This window comes from Aythya fuligula, chromosome 7 (assembly GCF_009819795.1).
Source record: "Aythya fuligula isolate bAytFul2 chromosome 7, bAytFul2.pri, whole genome shotgun sequence".
NCBI lineage: Eukaryota > Metazoa > Chordata > Aves > Anseriformes > Anatidae > Aythya > Aythya fuligula.
Window position 1 is genome coordinate 15,328,819 of NC_045565.1, and position 18,128 is coordinate 15,346,946.

At 44.8% G+C, this 18,128-nt stretch overlaps 1 protein-coding gene across 1 annotated transcript; it reads left to right on the forward strand.

Annotated features, from left to right (window-relative positions):
* Positions 1–2,119: 2,119 nt before the first annotated feature.
* LOC116491295 (dual specificity protein phosphatase 13-like) lies at positions 2,120–9,489 on the forward strand. Its single transcript, XM_032191156.1, has 3 exons — positions 2,120–2,310; positions 3,002–3,222; positions 9,233–9,489. Exons 1-3 carry the CDS (start codon positions 2,120–2,122, stop codon positions 9,487–9,489), a joined length of 669 nt encoding a protein of 222 aa, XP_032047047.1.
* Positions 9,490–18,128: the final 8,639 nt, after the last annotated feature.

Consider the following 18,128-nt stretch of genomic DNA (forward strand, 5'->3'; position numbering starts at 1 on the left):
GAGTGGTCATTAGCCACACTGCAAGGAATGAGATACATCAAAAAAGGGGAACATTTGCTGCAGATATTATGAGGTGGGAAGGATTGGAGGAGGCTGTTATTCTTGAAACATTTTAATGAACTGGCAGATGGCCTTGTGGTCAGGACACAGGAAATGCGAGTCCCATTTCTGCTGCAGACCTCCTGTGTGGGATCAGAGAGTCACACAGGTGTCTGGGATCACCAGCAGGAGCCGGGGCAGAGCCGGCACAGGGACACCGGGGTGGCCAGTATCAAAGAAGCTATCAAAATTGATGGGGAATGTCCGTTCCAGTATGGGAATGCCTCCATGCCTCCTCTTGCACAAAGCCATCTGAAATGGGCAAGAACATCTGCTTTTGTTTTCACAGTAAAAGCTGACACTGGAGGAGATATGCACATTTGGGAGGGGAGCACATTCCAGAGTGGAGCTCTTTGTAACACAAACAATACGAGACCTGGGAATGTTGTTTTTTTGGTGAAAACGTACTGTATTTTAAAAGGAGGAGACTGCCTGGGAAGGTGGCAGGAGAAGGTGTACTGAAATAAGAGGGCACCCCCCTGACAGCTGGGAAGCAAGGCAAGTCACCCCAGGAGCACAGCCAAAGGGTGGCTTCTGGCCAGCGTTCACTGGCCTAACACCAACACAGCGGTCACTGCTTCCCTCCTCCTTGGTTGGCCAGCTTCTCCATCAGTGAAACAGTGGATTAATATAAAGGTGCCAAAAGCTCCCAAAGCGGGCTAGCCTTCATCTTCTCTCTGCCTGTGTACACAAAGACAGATGTTTTTAAACAACGTGGCATCAAAATGTGACTTCAGGGCTAGTGAAAGAGCCTTGATGGGACACCAGGAAAACCTCTCACCACAGCTATTGGAAATAAATTGTCAATGTAGCACTTAAACGTAAATACAACCTATTAGTAAGTGATGGAGCTGTTCAGCATAGAGAAGGAAGGTTTCAGGTCTGCTGTCCTGTACTGTTTTACCCCACACCACCCCTCTAATCATTTGCACAAAGCACATTGAGCCGTCGATGGCAGAACATTGACTACAAATTCATCCAAGTCCTAGATAGATACTGCTGGTCTAAAGCTGCCTGAGTTGACAGACTTCGCAATATCTCTGCAATGCAGATACTTGACTAGTTTTTATAACATAGAAACAGACTTTTAAAAATAATTTCTTAAAACAGAACTCTGGTAAAAATGCAGTTTCTATTATCCTCCTCAAAAATCCTCCCAACAGCTCAAATCTGCAGCTAACACATGGAACTACTATTTCAAAATACATGTACCACATGGAAATAGAGTAATTCCAGAGATAAATTGATTTCTAAAAATAAAATAAAATAAAATAAAATTCTCCTCATAATTAAAGTATTTATTTCAAGAAAGCAGAGGAATGCAAATGAAACAACCTATAAAAAACCCTATAGGAATGTTTATGAATGGCAGCTAGAATCACTCTAACTTACTCATGCAGATTCTTTCTACCATGAATGTTTGTCATCAGGACAGCAGGTATGGCTGGTAACTACCATTAGAAGAACCAAAATACTCATTATGGTTTCCTGTATTGAATCAGACAATTCAGAGTTAGCCTGTGAGTAAGATTTTGCATGCCCAATTCTATTCAATTCAGCTCAGCTTGTTGATTACAAATTATAAAAGACAACTTAGATGGAGAATATATAAGCAAGTTTTAGTTGCATGGTTAAAGGAAAAGTGCAGCGTATCATATTCGTAACTTGTTTCTATACCCACTGAGTAGCTACAGTTACATGATACATTTTCCATAGCATTACCTCTTTCCATTAAAAGCAGAACTCCTCTCATGCTGGCCTACCAAGGACTGGGCTGTTTTGCTGCAGTAACAATAGTGTCTAAAATTCCAAATAGGAAGAGGGAGAGTTTCTATTACCATGAAGGGAGGAAAAAAATAATCATGAAGTTATAATCAATTGTTTGACAAATCTGGAGTAATCAGGTCAAAATAAGCTGAGTACCTGAGCCTAGCAGCTTGCAAAAGCTTTAGCTTCCAATTGTTGCCGTAATAATATAAAAATTCGTTTTAGAAGCACATGCTGCCCTCCACCTTTCAGGATGGCCTGGGACTCTCTGTACAGCAGGGACTTACTGCGCCCCACGATAAGAAGAACCTCAAGCCGGACTCGGGGAAGCCAGAGCAGCGATGAGACACCGTCCCTGGAGGAGCTGCGGCGCCTGCTCTGGACAAAGGCACGCCCCACTGGGCATGTGGATGAAGTCTGGCCAAACCTTTACGTGGGAGATCTGTAAGAGAGAGAGAAGTGTTGAAGGTGTTGATGAAACTCTCAGCCCCTACCCTATCCCTGCCCTAATCCTCCACACTACTTAAAAAGAGAGCTAGGCACTAATCTGGGGACCCCTCACAGAAAGTCTAATTGTTGAGCAAGGCTGAACTGTGCTTTAGATTGCACAAGCAACCTGAGCATCCTGATACTCCCCTCCAGGAGAACATTCCCCCTCCTGCTTTAGCACAGGAGGCCCACACTGCTGCAGCCTGGTAGGGCCACAGCATCACTGCTGCAGGTGGTCGCAGCAGGGCCATGTTAAACAAACACCCCCTGGTTTTCACTTCATACTGCCAGATGGCATCAGTCCCCTGGCCTGACGGGTGCTCAGCAGAGGTGACTTGGTGGGAAAGCAAACCAGAAAAACAGTTTGTGCACAAGTATTTCATCACCACAAGCTTTTTATTTTTACTTACCTGGGAGGAACCTAAGTTGGTGTTTGGGGAAAAAATGGAAATGTAGGAAATATAACAGCCAGTTTCTTAAAAAGCCAATTCTGTCTTGAAACATCTTTGTGGACACTTTGGACCTAACTAACTTGTCAGAAAACTGCCAGTATGACTGGCTGTTGTAACAAACCACACCATTAGCAGCATGTTTTATCCCGCACTGCAGTGCAGCAGCGGGATACAAACTACCCGTCTTCTTCCAGGTACGTCGCTCGTGACAAAGCACAGCTGAGCCAGATGGGCATCTCTCACATTGTGAACGCTGCTGCTGGGCGATTTCGCATTGACACTGGGCCCAAGTTCTACAAAGACCTGGCTGTGGATTACTATGGAGTAGAAGCAGAGGACAACCCCAACTTTGATCTCAGCATTTACTTCTACCCAGTTGCTCGGTACATAAGAGCGGCACTGAACTCCCCAAGAGGTAACTAGACCATCTGTGCACGTGACATACCTTTGGCATGCTCCTTGGTGTAGGAGCCAAGTAGGGCAAGATCAAATAGTACTCGGCATAATCTAACCACCTGCAGATGTGGCTAAGAATGGAGATACACAAACCAAGCAGCGTCACACCTGCCTCCCAGACTCCCACAGTGAGTCTGGGAAGCTGATGACATGAGCTGCAGAGAGACTCTCAGTACCTTGTTACTGCAATCATTACCCTGTTCAGGAAAAGACAGAAGTGAAGCCACACTGCTGTTGAAGTCTATTTCTAGCCCTCAGGAATGGCTCACAGCATTCCCTCTTCAGATATTCCTGCTCAAAATCAAACTAGTTATTGCAGAGATCCCCCCAAACTTCTGCAGGACTCAGGGTAGGAAAGCCAAGGCTGTGCTCCCAGTACAGAGCATCAGACCCTGAGCAAGGGAACATGGCATGGCAGTGACCCACCCTAGGGCATGAAAGTCCTTGAAGGCTGGAAGGCAGGTGTCACTTGAGTGGGTTTTACTGTTTTTTGCTTGCTTGTTTTGAAAACTGCATATTAGTGTGAGCTTCCTGCAGTTTACATGTTATCTTTGTGCATGAAGGAAAAATACACAAGAAGATAGTTGTACAGATGCATATTTTCTCTGAAGGTAAAACAGGGAGGGTGCACTGAACAAGCATTCAAAGGGGTTTTCCCTGTGTCTAATACTACTTAACATCTCTGTTACCAAAAGACAACAGGATAGCAAACCTCCTTGACTAACTATATGGACATTCTGACCCAGGAGGAGATGCATGCACTTTATCTTGCAAAATTAGTAATGGAGTTTAAAATAAAAGCTGGGATTGTGTAAAAACATCACAATACAACTATCTATACAAGCCTTATAAACAATATAGGGAAGAAGTTGCTAGGAAGCAAACTGGTTGAAGAGAGCTTGTTTACCAAGTCTCCTGACTTGATAAAACCGGTCAGGACAATGCCATTTTATTGGTAAAAAAACAGTCAGGAGATAACACTACAATGTTGCTAAAAAATAACCTTGAAATAGGAAGATAACTAGCCAAATTCTTGGGCTTGCTAAACAGTGTCCAGATATGATGCCAGAGAGCTGGAGCTAGTGGGGACTGTGCCTGTTAAGGATGAGCCTTCACAACGCCAGGTCTCTACTGTGCCACAGAACTGAAAAGTGATTTATGAAGAGAACAGTTAGTTATGCACTCAGCAGACTGTTCTGCTTACGTGACAGTGAGCTTTAATACCAGTGAAGGTTCCGAAATTTTAACTCCCCAGCCTGGTGATGTGCATCTAGAAGATCTGACCTACACATCTAGAGATCTACACTGTACAAGCTAGGAAAGGGAGACACAGTAATAGAAACCAGTGCACCCTTTGTGCTAGATACACGAGTTTACTGCTGTTTGGAGTGCATAATCCACCCTGATAGAAAGCACTTGCCTTTGTGGAACTGAGGGTTGCATTTGGATATCAAAACCACTAACATATTTGGGAAACTTGGATCTGCATCCATGCCTAGTACTGCATATACTATTTACAACTGAAGTCATTATTGGTGGTGCTCCAGGGAAAGGTAAGATCCAAAATCTCCTCATGCATGTGCAAAAGGAGTTTAAAATAATAATAATAATTCCAAGCTGATTGACAAAAGACAGAAAACAACAGATGAATCATGGTGGCCACAAAAGCAAACAAAACCATTGTTTTGCAAGATGCATACCCAAATACTCAAAGTTATGAATGCAGAACAAGTCAAGGCTCAAGGCAAATACAATGAACTCATCGTGTCTAGAGTTCCTATTTATCCCTACTCCTGTGCTTTTAGATACTACTTTACTGAACTCCATATGGAAACAGGGCTCTGGGAACGGAGACAAGGTGAAATTCAATCATATAGAGTCCAGCTGTTGCTGACATTCATCATTTTAAGGAAAGTGCAACAGTTTGGAAAATATATAAACAAGATGTTCTAGAAGCATAATTTCCTGAAGTACAGAAATTTAGCAGCTAAATATCCATGACCTGTGGAGGGATGAGACAGGGAGGGGATTGTTACTCACATCATTTAGAAGAAGAGAAAAAAGCTGAATGTATTACAAGCAGTGATGCTGAACAAAAAATTATACCAGGTGACAAGAGGCCTGTTCATATTAAATTCAAGATGTAATGAGGTACTTCTGTTTGATTGAGAAGTCATTTAAGACTGCTGCTTAACAACTACTAGCAAATTCAGCTTTTTTTTTTTTTTTTTTTCTTAATGAAATTAAAATTATCTTTTCTACCTGGGAGGATAAATTGAAGTTAAGACTATCTGAGGCAAAAACATATTTAAAACTATGAATCAAATACTCATTAGAATCAAGCAAGAACTGTTTTCCCATCATGCTTGAACCAAATTCTGATGTTTTACTCCTCAAATCCAGAGTGCAGCACAGACTGATTTACTCCAGATTTCTGTCTTAACTGAACAGATATTCAGTAATACCAATATTAATCTTGCCCATTTGTGTGGACATCTGTGTAGCTGGCATTTTTTGGTAGAGCAACTAAACCTAAGCATAAATCAGCAAAGTTTGATAAAGTTTAGCAAAAGGGGGAGGAAAAGCAAACTTGAGCACACAGATGAAAGCATGCCAAGAAAACTACCATACTAAAAGAGAAAGATTCCCAAGTAGAGAGCTCATGCTTTTATTGCTCTCCAAACATGTTTAAAGCAGGCAGGTTTTAAGTCCCCCATTAACTTACTGAAATTGTAAACCCTCTCAAAGGCATTTCCCTTCTTCCACATCACTGGAGCAAATGAAGAGCCAAGCTCCCTCTCCTTCCTTTTTGTTACTGTTGTTTGTTGGTTACGAAACAAGCTTAACTGAGGAGAAAAGGGTTCCTCTCTCTGCCACAGGGACATCCCGTGCCTCACTTTAAGCCACCTCTCCCCAGAAGATGACAGCCCTTACCTGTTCTGGGAGGCCTGGGAAGAAGGGGCCCGCTGCCATTTACAGCTCTCCTCAGGCTGCTTGCTGTTTAAAGAAGCGCAAACATAGATACTGGTGAATTGAGAAATAGACCATTCGTCATGCACCTGGCTAGAGGCTGGTGGCTAAAACGCAAGGAGAGATGAGAAAGCGAGGTGGAGCGGGGAGAGCCCCGCTGAGCTCTGCTGCTGGTGGGCAGCGGGGCTCTGCTGGACCCAGAGCAGCAGGGGCAGCCGGGGCGCTCGCTCTGGGTGACAGAGCTGAAGCCTGGTCTGAAGCCAAATTGAATCCATCCTGCAAGGAAGCAAGGGCTAGTTCAGGACATTTAGCTCAGTTAATGATGAGTAGCAAAAGGACAATAAGATATTATGTGTTTTAATGGCTAATTTGTTCAGCTACATTGAATTTCCCAACTTGAATTTGGCCAACAAAGTTGAATGTGCAAACTTTATCCCTACTGCAAACCCTTTGATGTCAGTAGAGTTACAGCAGGCATGAGCTGGATACAATATCCATAATCCGTTGTTAAAAACCAAGCGTTATTGTTCTGCACAAATCCCAGCCAGATGACAGTCATTGTCTGCCTCTGCAAAGAGTAGCTTGAGATGCGCGGTGCAACATTTCAAGTAAGGATTGCAAGATTTAATAACGCCAGAAGCTAAATGCCCCCACTTCTCCTCAGTTAATCCCATTATTCCTAAGGGATCCTGTTACACGCTGAGAGAAGGTTGCAACATGGCCCTCTAATGTGGGCTCAGTCCAACTTCTCTTTGGAGTGTATGTTAAAACAAAGGCTGGGGGGGCAGAATTGGAGGACATCAGCTTGTGGCACGGCTTCTGTGGTGCAGAAGATCTGGTTATAACCTCCCTGCCCATCCCATGACGGAGAAACGGACCACAATGGCCATTGTGAAGGCTGCTCACGAGGGCTTCCAGCACTGCTTTCCCAGGCCCTGGTCCAGCAGCCACCCCAGGAAACCAAGCCACGGCGCTGGGACGAGCTGCCTCCCGTGGGAGGCTGACGCCACGCTCCAGTACCGAGGTCGCTGCAGTCAGCCCACATGCTGCAGACGTGCTCTGGGCACTGCTCAGCCATGGTACGTCGTGGCGGGTTCAGTGTCACTTAACCCATTTACAGTTCCTGAGAAGGGACGTGGCTCCGAGCCTGTAAACAGAGCTGAAGAGCAACACAGCTTTTGTTTCCTGACTCAAGTTAAACATTCAATTTGTTTGCTGCAAATAATCACATAGTAAATTCAAATCTGCTTTCATTAGAGCCATTTTACGTTAATTAAATCATTTCACATGACTGATCTATCTGCAACAAACAGTCATTTTATTGTCAGTGTACCAGCATTTATCATAACCTCTGTGCATGGTGAAAAAGGCTAGCTGTGGAATAGACACTGCACACGTAAAAGAGGCGATATACCTGCACCCTCATGGGAACAAGTGAATTAGAGAGCCATGCAGATTGGGTCTGAGGTCAATAGCTGGGGCTTGTTCACTTTTGCTCAGATGTCTTCTAAAGCAAGCTGCTGATCTAGGAGGACTCTTTTGAAGTGTAGATAAGCAGGGAAGAAAATTCAGTGTGCTCTTACTCCCCACCTCCTCATCTCAGACACAGAGTTAGATATAATCCAGCAGAGTAGAGCCAGACTGTACGAGCAGGAGCCTGGAATTTGTTCTGTTCTCTGTGCCCTCATAAAAACACATCAGGCAGCTTTCAATGGCAGCACCTGTACCTGTGTTCAGCTGGGTCTTCAGTTCCACACTGCAGACGGGGTGAGCGTTTCCCAAGGCAGAAGATTCCTTCTGGGTGGCAAAATATAGACCCAAGAACCATTCTGCAGAAATGAGGTTCAGAACAACAACTCTGCCCAATTTTGGTCAAGAGTAGATTGAGTTTCAAACTATTTAGCACACCAAAATCAAACCCAGCATCAAGGCCTTCTCTATGTTTTTTATTATTATTTTTAAACCTTTGTTTGTGCCTCGTGAAAATTGAAATTAACATCACCTTTTAGCAGGAGTGCAAAGCATTTCTCCTCATTCCCACAAAAAGTAGGATGTCACGTCCAAGAATCCCCATAGAGTTAATTGAATTGACAGATAGTGTAACTTAATTTGAACAACAACGTCAAGTTGTGCAGAATACAAATAAATTCTGCAAACCTCTACCAGAATTGGAAAACACAAATGAAAGATCACTTGATCTTCCAATTCTGCAAAACCTTACATTACAATCAAAGACTTCTTCCCTCCCCCTGAGGTTTTGATGCCCAGTCCATCCCTGCTGGCACCAGGGCTGTTTTTGCTGCTTCCTTGGAGACTATATTTGTCCCTTTATTTCTCCTGAAGACATGTCTATCTTTAGGGCTGAGCTCAGATTTCTCATGCCAGGATAATGAAAGGTGGCGGTGTCACATACGTTGCAGAATCGACACTTCTCTGAACCTGCTGCCCAGAGCAGGTTTTTACAACACATGCTCGTGCTCTCCAAGCATGTGGCTATGCGATCATCATTAGTCAGAACCAGAGCTGTTGCTAAATAAATACTCTGTCACAAACAAAATGGGATTTAAGATGAAAAGCTGTGCACAAAGTACCCAGAATTAACACCCAGAGAGACAGGGGCAATCAGTCTGAGGTTTTTGGCTGGATCTAGTGTCATCGTCCAAAAGGGATATTTTTGTCTCACTTGAAGCTCCACTGGCGACTACATCACTCCCAAAACCAGGGGTGAGCAAGCAGGGACAACCAGGGATGACAGGCTGGGCACAGGGGCAAGGGGCACGAGAAGCAGAGGGAAGAGGGGGCAGGTTGTGCTCATGCCTCCTCACCTGGGTCCCATCACAAGCAGGCTGTGCAGCTCTGAACGCTTTTCTCTGCCACCTCTGCATGCCACCAGGCTGAGGGCTAAGCCCCAAACTCACAGACACAACCACAGATGCTGGGATGCAGTTACGAACTTTCTGGCCCTCTGGTATAACTGAACCCCTCTCTCCACTCTCCAGGCAAAGTACTGGTTCACTGTGCGATGGGAATCAGTCGATCTGCAACTCTTGTCCTCGCCTTCTTGATGATCTGCGAGAACATGTCCCTCACCGACGCAATTCAGGCCGTACGCTCACACAGAGGGATCTGCCCCAACTCCGGCTTCCTCGAGCAGCTTCGGGAGCTGGATCTCCAGCTGGGAAGGGACAAACACAGAGGAGCAGCGCCCTCAGGGCCTGTCTCCTGCTACCAGACACAAAGACACTGCCCAAGCTGAAGATGGGGCACAGATGCTGCAGGGACTTTGCTGTAGCTGCACTGAGAAACTCCTCTGGAAACGGCTGGTAGGAGCTCGGTATGTATTTTTTGGATAAGCCCACTAATTGAAAGAAAATGAAATAAAGAGGGATTCATATTGGAAATTTCGCCCACCTGGGCCTGTTTCTTTAACAACCTGCTGTGCAGGGCACAGGGAGCAGTTGGGTTTTCGTGCAGAATTAAAAGGCAGCACAGCCAACTTGAGGAGACTTTTTACTTGCTTATAATTGCGTTTATATGGCAGGAGGGAAAATGGCTCAACTAGTAAATTAGAAAAAGAAACCATAAGGTTTTCAAGCAATCTTTAACCTTTCACATCCAGCTGGCACAGGGCGGGACGGCAGGCTTGGTGAGCTGACACACTCCTTCAGGCACGGTGACACGACCCAGGATCGAGCTCAGGCCCGGGGTTCTCTCTGTGACCAGCCACAGGGTCTCCTGTGGGGACCTTCACTGATCCTCTCAGCTTCAAACCTATGGCGAGGGCTCAGAATGCAGAGAGGGGCTGACAGGAGGGCCAGAGGGGGCAAAGAGGGCTGACAGGAGGGCCAGGCAGACGCTGCATGCCAAGGCCATGCTGCTGGGAAGGAAGAGAGATCAGGAGTGAAGGGAGGCTGCTGCTTGTGCAAGGGGCAAGGAGCACGTGTGGGCACACTGCCTGTGGGGTGGCAGTGCCAGGCAGGGACGTCCTTCTCTTGCCTGGAAACCCTGTGCTCCGCATCACCTTCCCCGGGTTTCCCTGCTACGACTGAAAGGCAGAACCTGGTGTCACTGTGTCAGAGCAAAAATGAGCAATGCCTCTAACAAATCCAAAGTAGCAGCTCTGCTTTTCGATTACTCTTTTACGCCCAATTGGCCACATTTAATCTTGTGAAGAATTCGAAGCAGATATTTGCTTCAGTGCAATTACAGCCACATACAGAACATTGGCAAATGCAAACAATATAGAATTTCCACTTGACGGCAGATTAATTTGGTGTGATGTTTTCCCCTGAGAGGCCTTAAAGGCTTGCAGTTCTGAAAGTACCATGCAGTTCATATTTATAGCACTAGGGATGGTGAACAGAGAGAGAAGCCATTCCCAACTGAAGTTTCTTTTGCCTCCATACATTAAAAAAAAAAAAAAAAAATTAACCGAACATAGCACACTTCCACTGCATTTCTCATAATGCAATATGGAAACCTGATTTCCCTGCAGAGCCTACAGAGAAATTCAGGTGGTGTTTCTGCCTCCATAAACGCAGTAAGTAAAAAGCAAGCAATGGTACAGACTAACCTCCTCCCAGGGAACAGAGAGATGACTCTTCCCTCAGAACAGGTCCCGTGCTCTGAGACCTGAGTAAGTGGCCAGAAGGGAGGTCACAGCTAACGATGGAAAAATCAGTGGAGTTACAGCTTTCAAAGGCCTCTTACTCCTGCTGCAGCAAGGAGGTTGGATTTCAGGGGGCCTGGTGGCTGGATCACTCCTGGCACCTAGGTCTGCCCCACCGAGCTCTGCCTGGGGACCCTTTCCTAATGGAAAGGTCTAGGCCATGCTGAAGCTGTTTTGTGAGCAGTCTTTTCAGCTGCCTTCAGCTCACTGCAGCACCACCGATGCCGAGCCAAATGGCGTTACATTAAAACACAAGGGGTGTATGAAACGCTCAAGTTCAAAATCTGTGCATTAAGCCCGTCAGGACAGGTCATAATTCCCAGTGAACTGCACACCTGGAAACATCTGCAGGTGTTCATATAAAATGAACAACTCATCAGAGGGACTGAACCTAAGTCTACCCCTGGTGAAGCCTGTCAGCCACTGCAGGACTGCTTCGGCTGCCCAGGAACAGCCAGAGATGCCCTGCCACGTGGCGCAGGAAGCCAGGGCACTGCCAAAGCAGGAGCACTGGCTGGGTGGCACAGCTGCAGGTGTATGGCAAAGGCCTGCAGCAGCACAGATGTGCCCCAGCTCACAGGTTGTTCACACGGGTTGCACACTCAAGTGCCTTGCTGCCCCTGTGCTCTAGTCAAGCAGAAGTCTCTTAAAATTACAGCCAGAATCAAGTCAAACAATAAAAACTAAAACCAATACTGGGGGTGGTTCCAGTGTATCTTGTGCTGCAGTTTCCAGAACCAGAGTTGCTGCTCACTGCAAGCTGCCAGCTCACCCTGAGAAACAAGGAATAGCTTCTTTCCTGACAGCTATCACTGCTGCTAATCAGGAGACTGATCCTGGAGGGCAGCTGCCAGTTTTGATGCTGAGGACTCAGGTAGAGAAAAGTCCCACTTTCTCCCCCAGAGGTGCATGTCTTCGACATAGCCTGCCATTATCACACTTGTCCAGCACATTGGCTAAATATTACCTGCCCCAAACCATGCTACCAGATACACGGGGAGGTGATCAGATAGCAGACTCATACATACAGGCAAAGCAGCATTTAGGCCATCATCTTTTCCATGCCTGTTTCTCAGCCAGCACAGAGCAAGTGCTGAGGGTTATTTATGAACACCTCTGCTCTGCATGCCCGTTGAGGAGCGACCTCCAACACTGTGGAGGAGCTGGTGCCTTTCCTACCCAGGAAGCCCCTGAAGGAGGATGGCCATCTTAGCCCCATGTCACAGACAAAGCACCTGGACTTAGCTCGAGCTTCAGCAGGATGTTTGAGGAAAAACACAACAGAATTTCTCTCCAGCCTCCAGAATTGGCACAAAAGCACAGGAATAGTTCTCTCAGTTAAGATATCATGCCTTCTGCAGCTTTTCCTCCCAGACTTTCAGCAATGATAAATACAGAGAGTATTGCTGCGGGCATGTCTGCACTGCATTATTTATCCTTCAGATTTGCACTTAGTGTTTTATTTGTAAAAGGAAAGTGGGACCATAAATCTGTTCTGCAAAGAGCCAGGGGAAGAGAGGATAGAAATTTTCAACAAGTTGCAGTGAAGGAGATGCTGCCAAGGACAGGTTTCTCATGGAAAGAAGTGCCAGCCAGGACATTGTCCAGGTACATGCCATGTGGTGCAGTGGTGACAGCTAAGAGTGTCAGCCTTTTCCTTGCAGGTGCAAGGAAATTTATGTTTCTGCATTACACGGGTTTGTGCCAGTGGCTCCCACTTCTGCCTGAGCTTTGGCACTGCACAACAAGACCAGGTGACTTTCTGCTGCCGAGCCCTGTTGTTGGGATCAGATCTGCCAAGCTCCTGCCAGCCTCTCCAGAACTGCAAAGCACTGTCAAGTCCACTTGCCAGATGTTATCGTCTTCCTCCTATTTTCTGCTTCATGCGTCTCCTTGATCACAAGGCTGAGGTGCCGCTTACTGCAGAGAGGAGCTTCAAAATAGCATGTGCTTCGCAAATCTACTTCATACCCGACATTCAAAGAGTATCTGCAGCTCCTGAAGCCAAGTCAAACAGGAATCTATGGCCTGCAAGGCTTTCAACAGTTAAGTTTTCCTCAAGCTACAATTATTTTGCTTATAAACTTGATCCTTGATCCGTTGCAGGAGGCTGTAGTTCTAATAAAGTCAAACAACTTGCTCTTTGCAGCATACTATTTGTGGTACAAGCATCACTGAGTTATACCGCTCCCCCTCGCTGCTGCCTCCTGGAACCTCATCTGTTTATACACCAACAGCACTTTCAGGAAGCGCTCCTAAAAATACCCAGTGATGTTAGCAGAGGATCTGGCTCTGGCTCTCCTCCTCCTGCTTCTGTCTCCAGAACATCCCTCCATCACCTTCGTGCTCAACAGCCCTGGCTATTCAAGCTGCCTTATTCCTGTCTCGCCCTTTAAAAATCCCTTATTTTCCTTGCTTCTTTGCTGGTAGCCATTTTGTGCCCTGTTGCAGAGCCCCCTCCGTGAGGTGGCCGTGTGGTGTCCCAGCTAATGTTTTCTCACTTGATCACTAAGTTACACTGAAGCCCACATTTTCCTTATCAAATCCTCCAGTACAACTGCATGGCTCCCCAGTTTTCAGAAAATAAGGTGTCAAGTCAGGGCAAAAACAGTATCAGAAGAATAAAATCTTTTTATTACTATCTAAAGTGGCATTTAAAGGCTGCAAAACCAAGATTCAGTTCTCTCCATAAACCAACTTTTAAAACCACTCTCAGGGAAGTTGCCCTGGAGACAAAGCATCTCCTAGTGGAAATACCTTTGCAAATCAAAATATTTTCTTAGTAGGAGAAATAGAAAACCTGCACAGCAAAGATCCAGCCAGCTGACAAAAACCATCAGTAACTAAACTTCAGGTGAAATTCTAAAGTAGGTCTAGGAATCAGCTTCCATTTCTGAGAAGCTGAGTTCTCTGCTTCTAAGACGTGGGCAGAGCCTCCCTCACACAAAATGCCACTTGTCAAGGGATGGGGGCTTTTGGCTGCTGCACTCGGGTCCTGTTGGCTGCCAGCCACCCTCACAACCAGATACCTTCCGGTGTGTTCGGGGGGAACCCAGCACAGACCGAGATTCACAATGGCATCAAGAGTGATTGATCTCATTGTCAAATTGTCCACGTATCATCAGTTGACTTGAAAGCATATGGAAGAGAAAAATTCAGCAGACCAAGTCTGAAAACAAAAGCCAAACTCTGTTTTGTTTTTTTTTTTGCTAAGTAATAGACGAAGTCTACTCTTGTGGTTGTGCCCCAGTGTAAAACTTCTGAAAGGCAGTAGTGCTCTGCAAGTCCCTCCTTATGAAGACCAAACATCTAAGCCATCTAATTCCTCAATAATTCAGCATTATAATTCATCAGTTTGTCTAATATTAACTATCAACAATGAGTTATTCACAACAATTTACAACCAAAATGATTCACCAAATCCCTTAAGATTACTTGTTGAGGATCAACAGATTTTAGACAAGAATTCCAAAAACCTGCGAAGCACAGAACTGTAAGCAGTGAAATATTGATATTCTTCTACCAAAACATTTAGGTTGCTTACAAAAACAAAGAAAGAAATCATCTCTTTAGAAAAAACCCCACCCATCATTGGAAAACTATCAGCCAGCAAACAGCCAGCAAGGAATTATTTGCTCAGCTCTGGTGACAACTGGCTGTTACTAGAGTTATTCTGACACATTGTTTTGGAGAACATCTGTTTCCACTCCGACTCCTTTAACTTTCAGATGTGAAAAACAAAAGCTCATTTTCATGCCATGTCTCCCATCTTCAGTTGGCAACAGTTGCGTGATTATGAAGTTATTGTTATGCTGGATGATCTGTTTGTCAGTTTATATTTTCCTATCATACCTATTTTTAGCTGCTCATTAGTAATACTTGGAGCCTCTCCTATAAATCTTAAACATTTATAGCACATCTCGACAATTCATCAAATGGAGCCAACCTCCAAGGAAAGGAAACCCAAACCACTTCCCCCTGCTCAACTGAATGAGATTCAGATCCTTGTCTTTTAAACTTCAAACCCAACATTTTCCCATCTGCTCTTTATACACAACAGCCCTTTTGCTCTACACCAATATTTTATTCTCCATTCATAACTTTTTATTTCCCTCCAGAGGTTTCCTGATGCTTTTAGTCTGCTGGACTCATAGAAGACTTGGATTTTGGAGGGTTCTCCCCCCTCCATTGAAGGGGAAAAATAATCATTCAGCAATGAATGGCCACTTTTCATTACTCATTCACAAGAGAGACACAGCAGGGTGTCAGGACTGGACTTGAAGACACTTTTCTTAGCCGTTCTCATGAAAGAGAAACAGCATTTTTAATCAGAGACTACTGGAAAATTAAATTTACTTTTAACTTCTGTTCTATTCACCGACTTGCATTTCTAATCCTCTGTCCATCAATGTATATAGCTATCAATCAGCTGCAGCATTTTTGTAGTGATGACCACGCCTGGAAGTTCCAGTCCACGTGATTTGGACCGGTCACCTATGCAAGGAACACTTCTAAGGGGCTCAGTCTACCACAGCCAATGACAAGAAAACTGCAAGAAAAAATAATCAGGAAACACTGCCTGGCTGAGAGGTTCTCAGGAGAAAATCTCCCCTCATGAAGACATGCCACCACTGCCAGGCAGGGGCTCCTGGCTGCTCTCCTCTTCACCTCTCCTAGGGGAATCTCAGCCTTGCCAGCTCTGCACATTTGAAGCCTATGCAACACGTTTCTCAGATGGAACTGTTAATTGTCTGTACGTAATTAGCTGATACTCGGCTGGAACACACAACTGATTGTTAATCAGACTGACCATCTTTTTCATCTTCAACATATTTAAATGAATCAAAGGAGACATCATGTTACAAGAAATGAAAATTGTATGAAGGAAAACAGTGCTGGCATACACGCTAGGCTAATAGAGTAGATTTAATTTAAAAGGCTCATCTGATCAGGCAGAATAGCTGCCTGGTGCTTTTCAAGGAGGCAGGGAGTGATTGGGAGAAGGCAGTAAACAGAAAGGCATATTTGGATTTTTTCTGAAGTCGCTTTTCATCAACTCTCACAACTCTCCAATTCACCTTATGTCTTTTTCTACTGTCATCTTTCATTGTTAAAAAAAAATAAAATAATAATAGTAAAAAAGCTTTAGATTAGACTCAGTTCTGCTTTCATGTGGTTACAACCTGACTTTAAGATCGCTATAACCTCCAGGAAGTCCTTGAGCTCCTACCCCATCCTGCTTCACACCACAGACATGCGCTGTCAATTTACCTGCATCTTCGCTATTCCACATCCTTTTGATCAGATGTCAAGTATCAGTGCAGTAACAGTCCATCTGGCCAGTCATCCAAAAGCATTTCAACAGATGAATACTAATATATCTTTATCAGGCTAGTCATGCTGATGACAGTCATCCCAATGCTCAGAAACGCCTGCCTGCCAATGAAGGTGCTGGCTTGCTAAAAAATAAAGAAATAAGAAAGAAAGAAACTCAGAGAAAAAAAAATAAATCATGTCAGGCTAAAAAAAACCTGTATAGTCTAGTAGTTATCCCATGCAGCATATTACATGAGCGGTTCTGGAGTGCTCTGGTTATACTGGCAGAATACTGCACGCTGAAATACCAGCTCTCAATGCGTAGCAGATATTTTGGAAAGACAACAACTGTGCAGGCAGGGAAAACCAACATTAAAACATCATCTCCTCAACAACTTTTCCCATTAAAAGTATGCCACAACCCCTACAACTTCTGTATTTATTTATTTCTTTTTTAATTCAAGCATAAGATTAAGCTAAAGATTGACACAAATCACATAGTCCAAATCTTATCCTGATTAGGGACCTGGAGTCTTAAGGTTTGCTATGGCAATATCCACCTTGGATCCAGAATCGCAGCTAGGCTCAGGCATGCACACAAATCACCCCTTTATCAACCCAAACAAGACCTGAACCTCCGCCAGCCCCAGATGTTCTGAACTCCTCTCTCGCCCCCACCCTTTCCATTGTGAGACTGTCTTTATAAAGCATGGGATCTTTTTATTACTATTATTTGTTTTAAAGTTCATTGTTTTCATGATTTTCTTGACAAAGTCAATAAACTTATATTTCTCTTCCGCTCCCCTGCCAAGGAAAGCTGAGTTTCTGCGGTAGATTTAGGAGTGCGTACCACGTTGAGACATGAAAAAGCTCCAAGAGTTAGAGCACTGCCACCTGGTACACCACAGACATGTCCTAGGGCTAAAGCAGCTGGGAGCACATGCTGTTTCATTTACTTCGCTATGCCTTAAAATGAGCAGTGCTAGGGAAAGATGTATACATGCATATATATTACAGCATCATCAAGATCCTTGACATTGGGACGTTTAGCAAAGCTCTTTGCTTACTAGTGACTCCAAGCCCTGCTCTGTCGGTTTTGGGGAGGAGCAGCCCTGTGTGAGCTGCCAGCCACACTAAGATCACCAGTCAAACTGAGATGATTCCCACCAGAAAGGGGAAATTTGACCAGGCCCTGTGTTATCACATACAAACTGATGGAACAAATCTGTGTTTCAATTTGAAAGGAATCATTTACTCACAGAGCCATAACCAATCAATTTATTTTTTAAACATCTGGAAAGGCCACATAATAATGCAATTTATGCAAGGCTTCAGTCTTTAGAAATAAGATTTAACTGCTTTAGCCTGTAAGATGACGTGCAGATCACCCAGTTTTGAAGCTATCTCTTCAGCAGCAATATTACACGAACACACTGGGGTAAGTTTGACTGTAAAAGCAGGGAGAAAGTTGACCACCGCTTAAATACAAGACTTATGATGAGCCATGGACATTGTCCGAATGATCCCACTTGTAACAACAAAACCAACATTATTTGGTTTTGCAACTAGTAGTATAAACACTCCATGGCATCAAGAATCCCAGAAACGGGGCAGGATGCATGGAGATGTGAGGGGACAGGCACCCCTGTGCCAGTCCCCCTGAACCCCAACTCATCGTGTCCAAAAGTCTGAGCTCCGACCTCGCCTGTTGCTCCTGAGCACAGTGACGCTTCACCCAGGTAGCTTTCCACAAGCATTAATAAGGGCTGGAGGTTTTCACTGCCCTGTCATGACTGCCTGAAGGATTTAGAGTGCAAGCTGAAGACTTTTAATAATTTCTGCCACTGCAGCATAGCAGGGCTCTGGAGACACTGACTGTATTTATAGCAGCCTGAAAATTGCACCTCTTC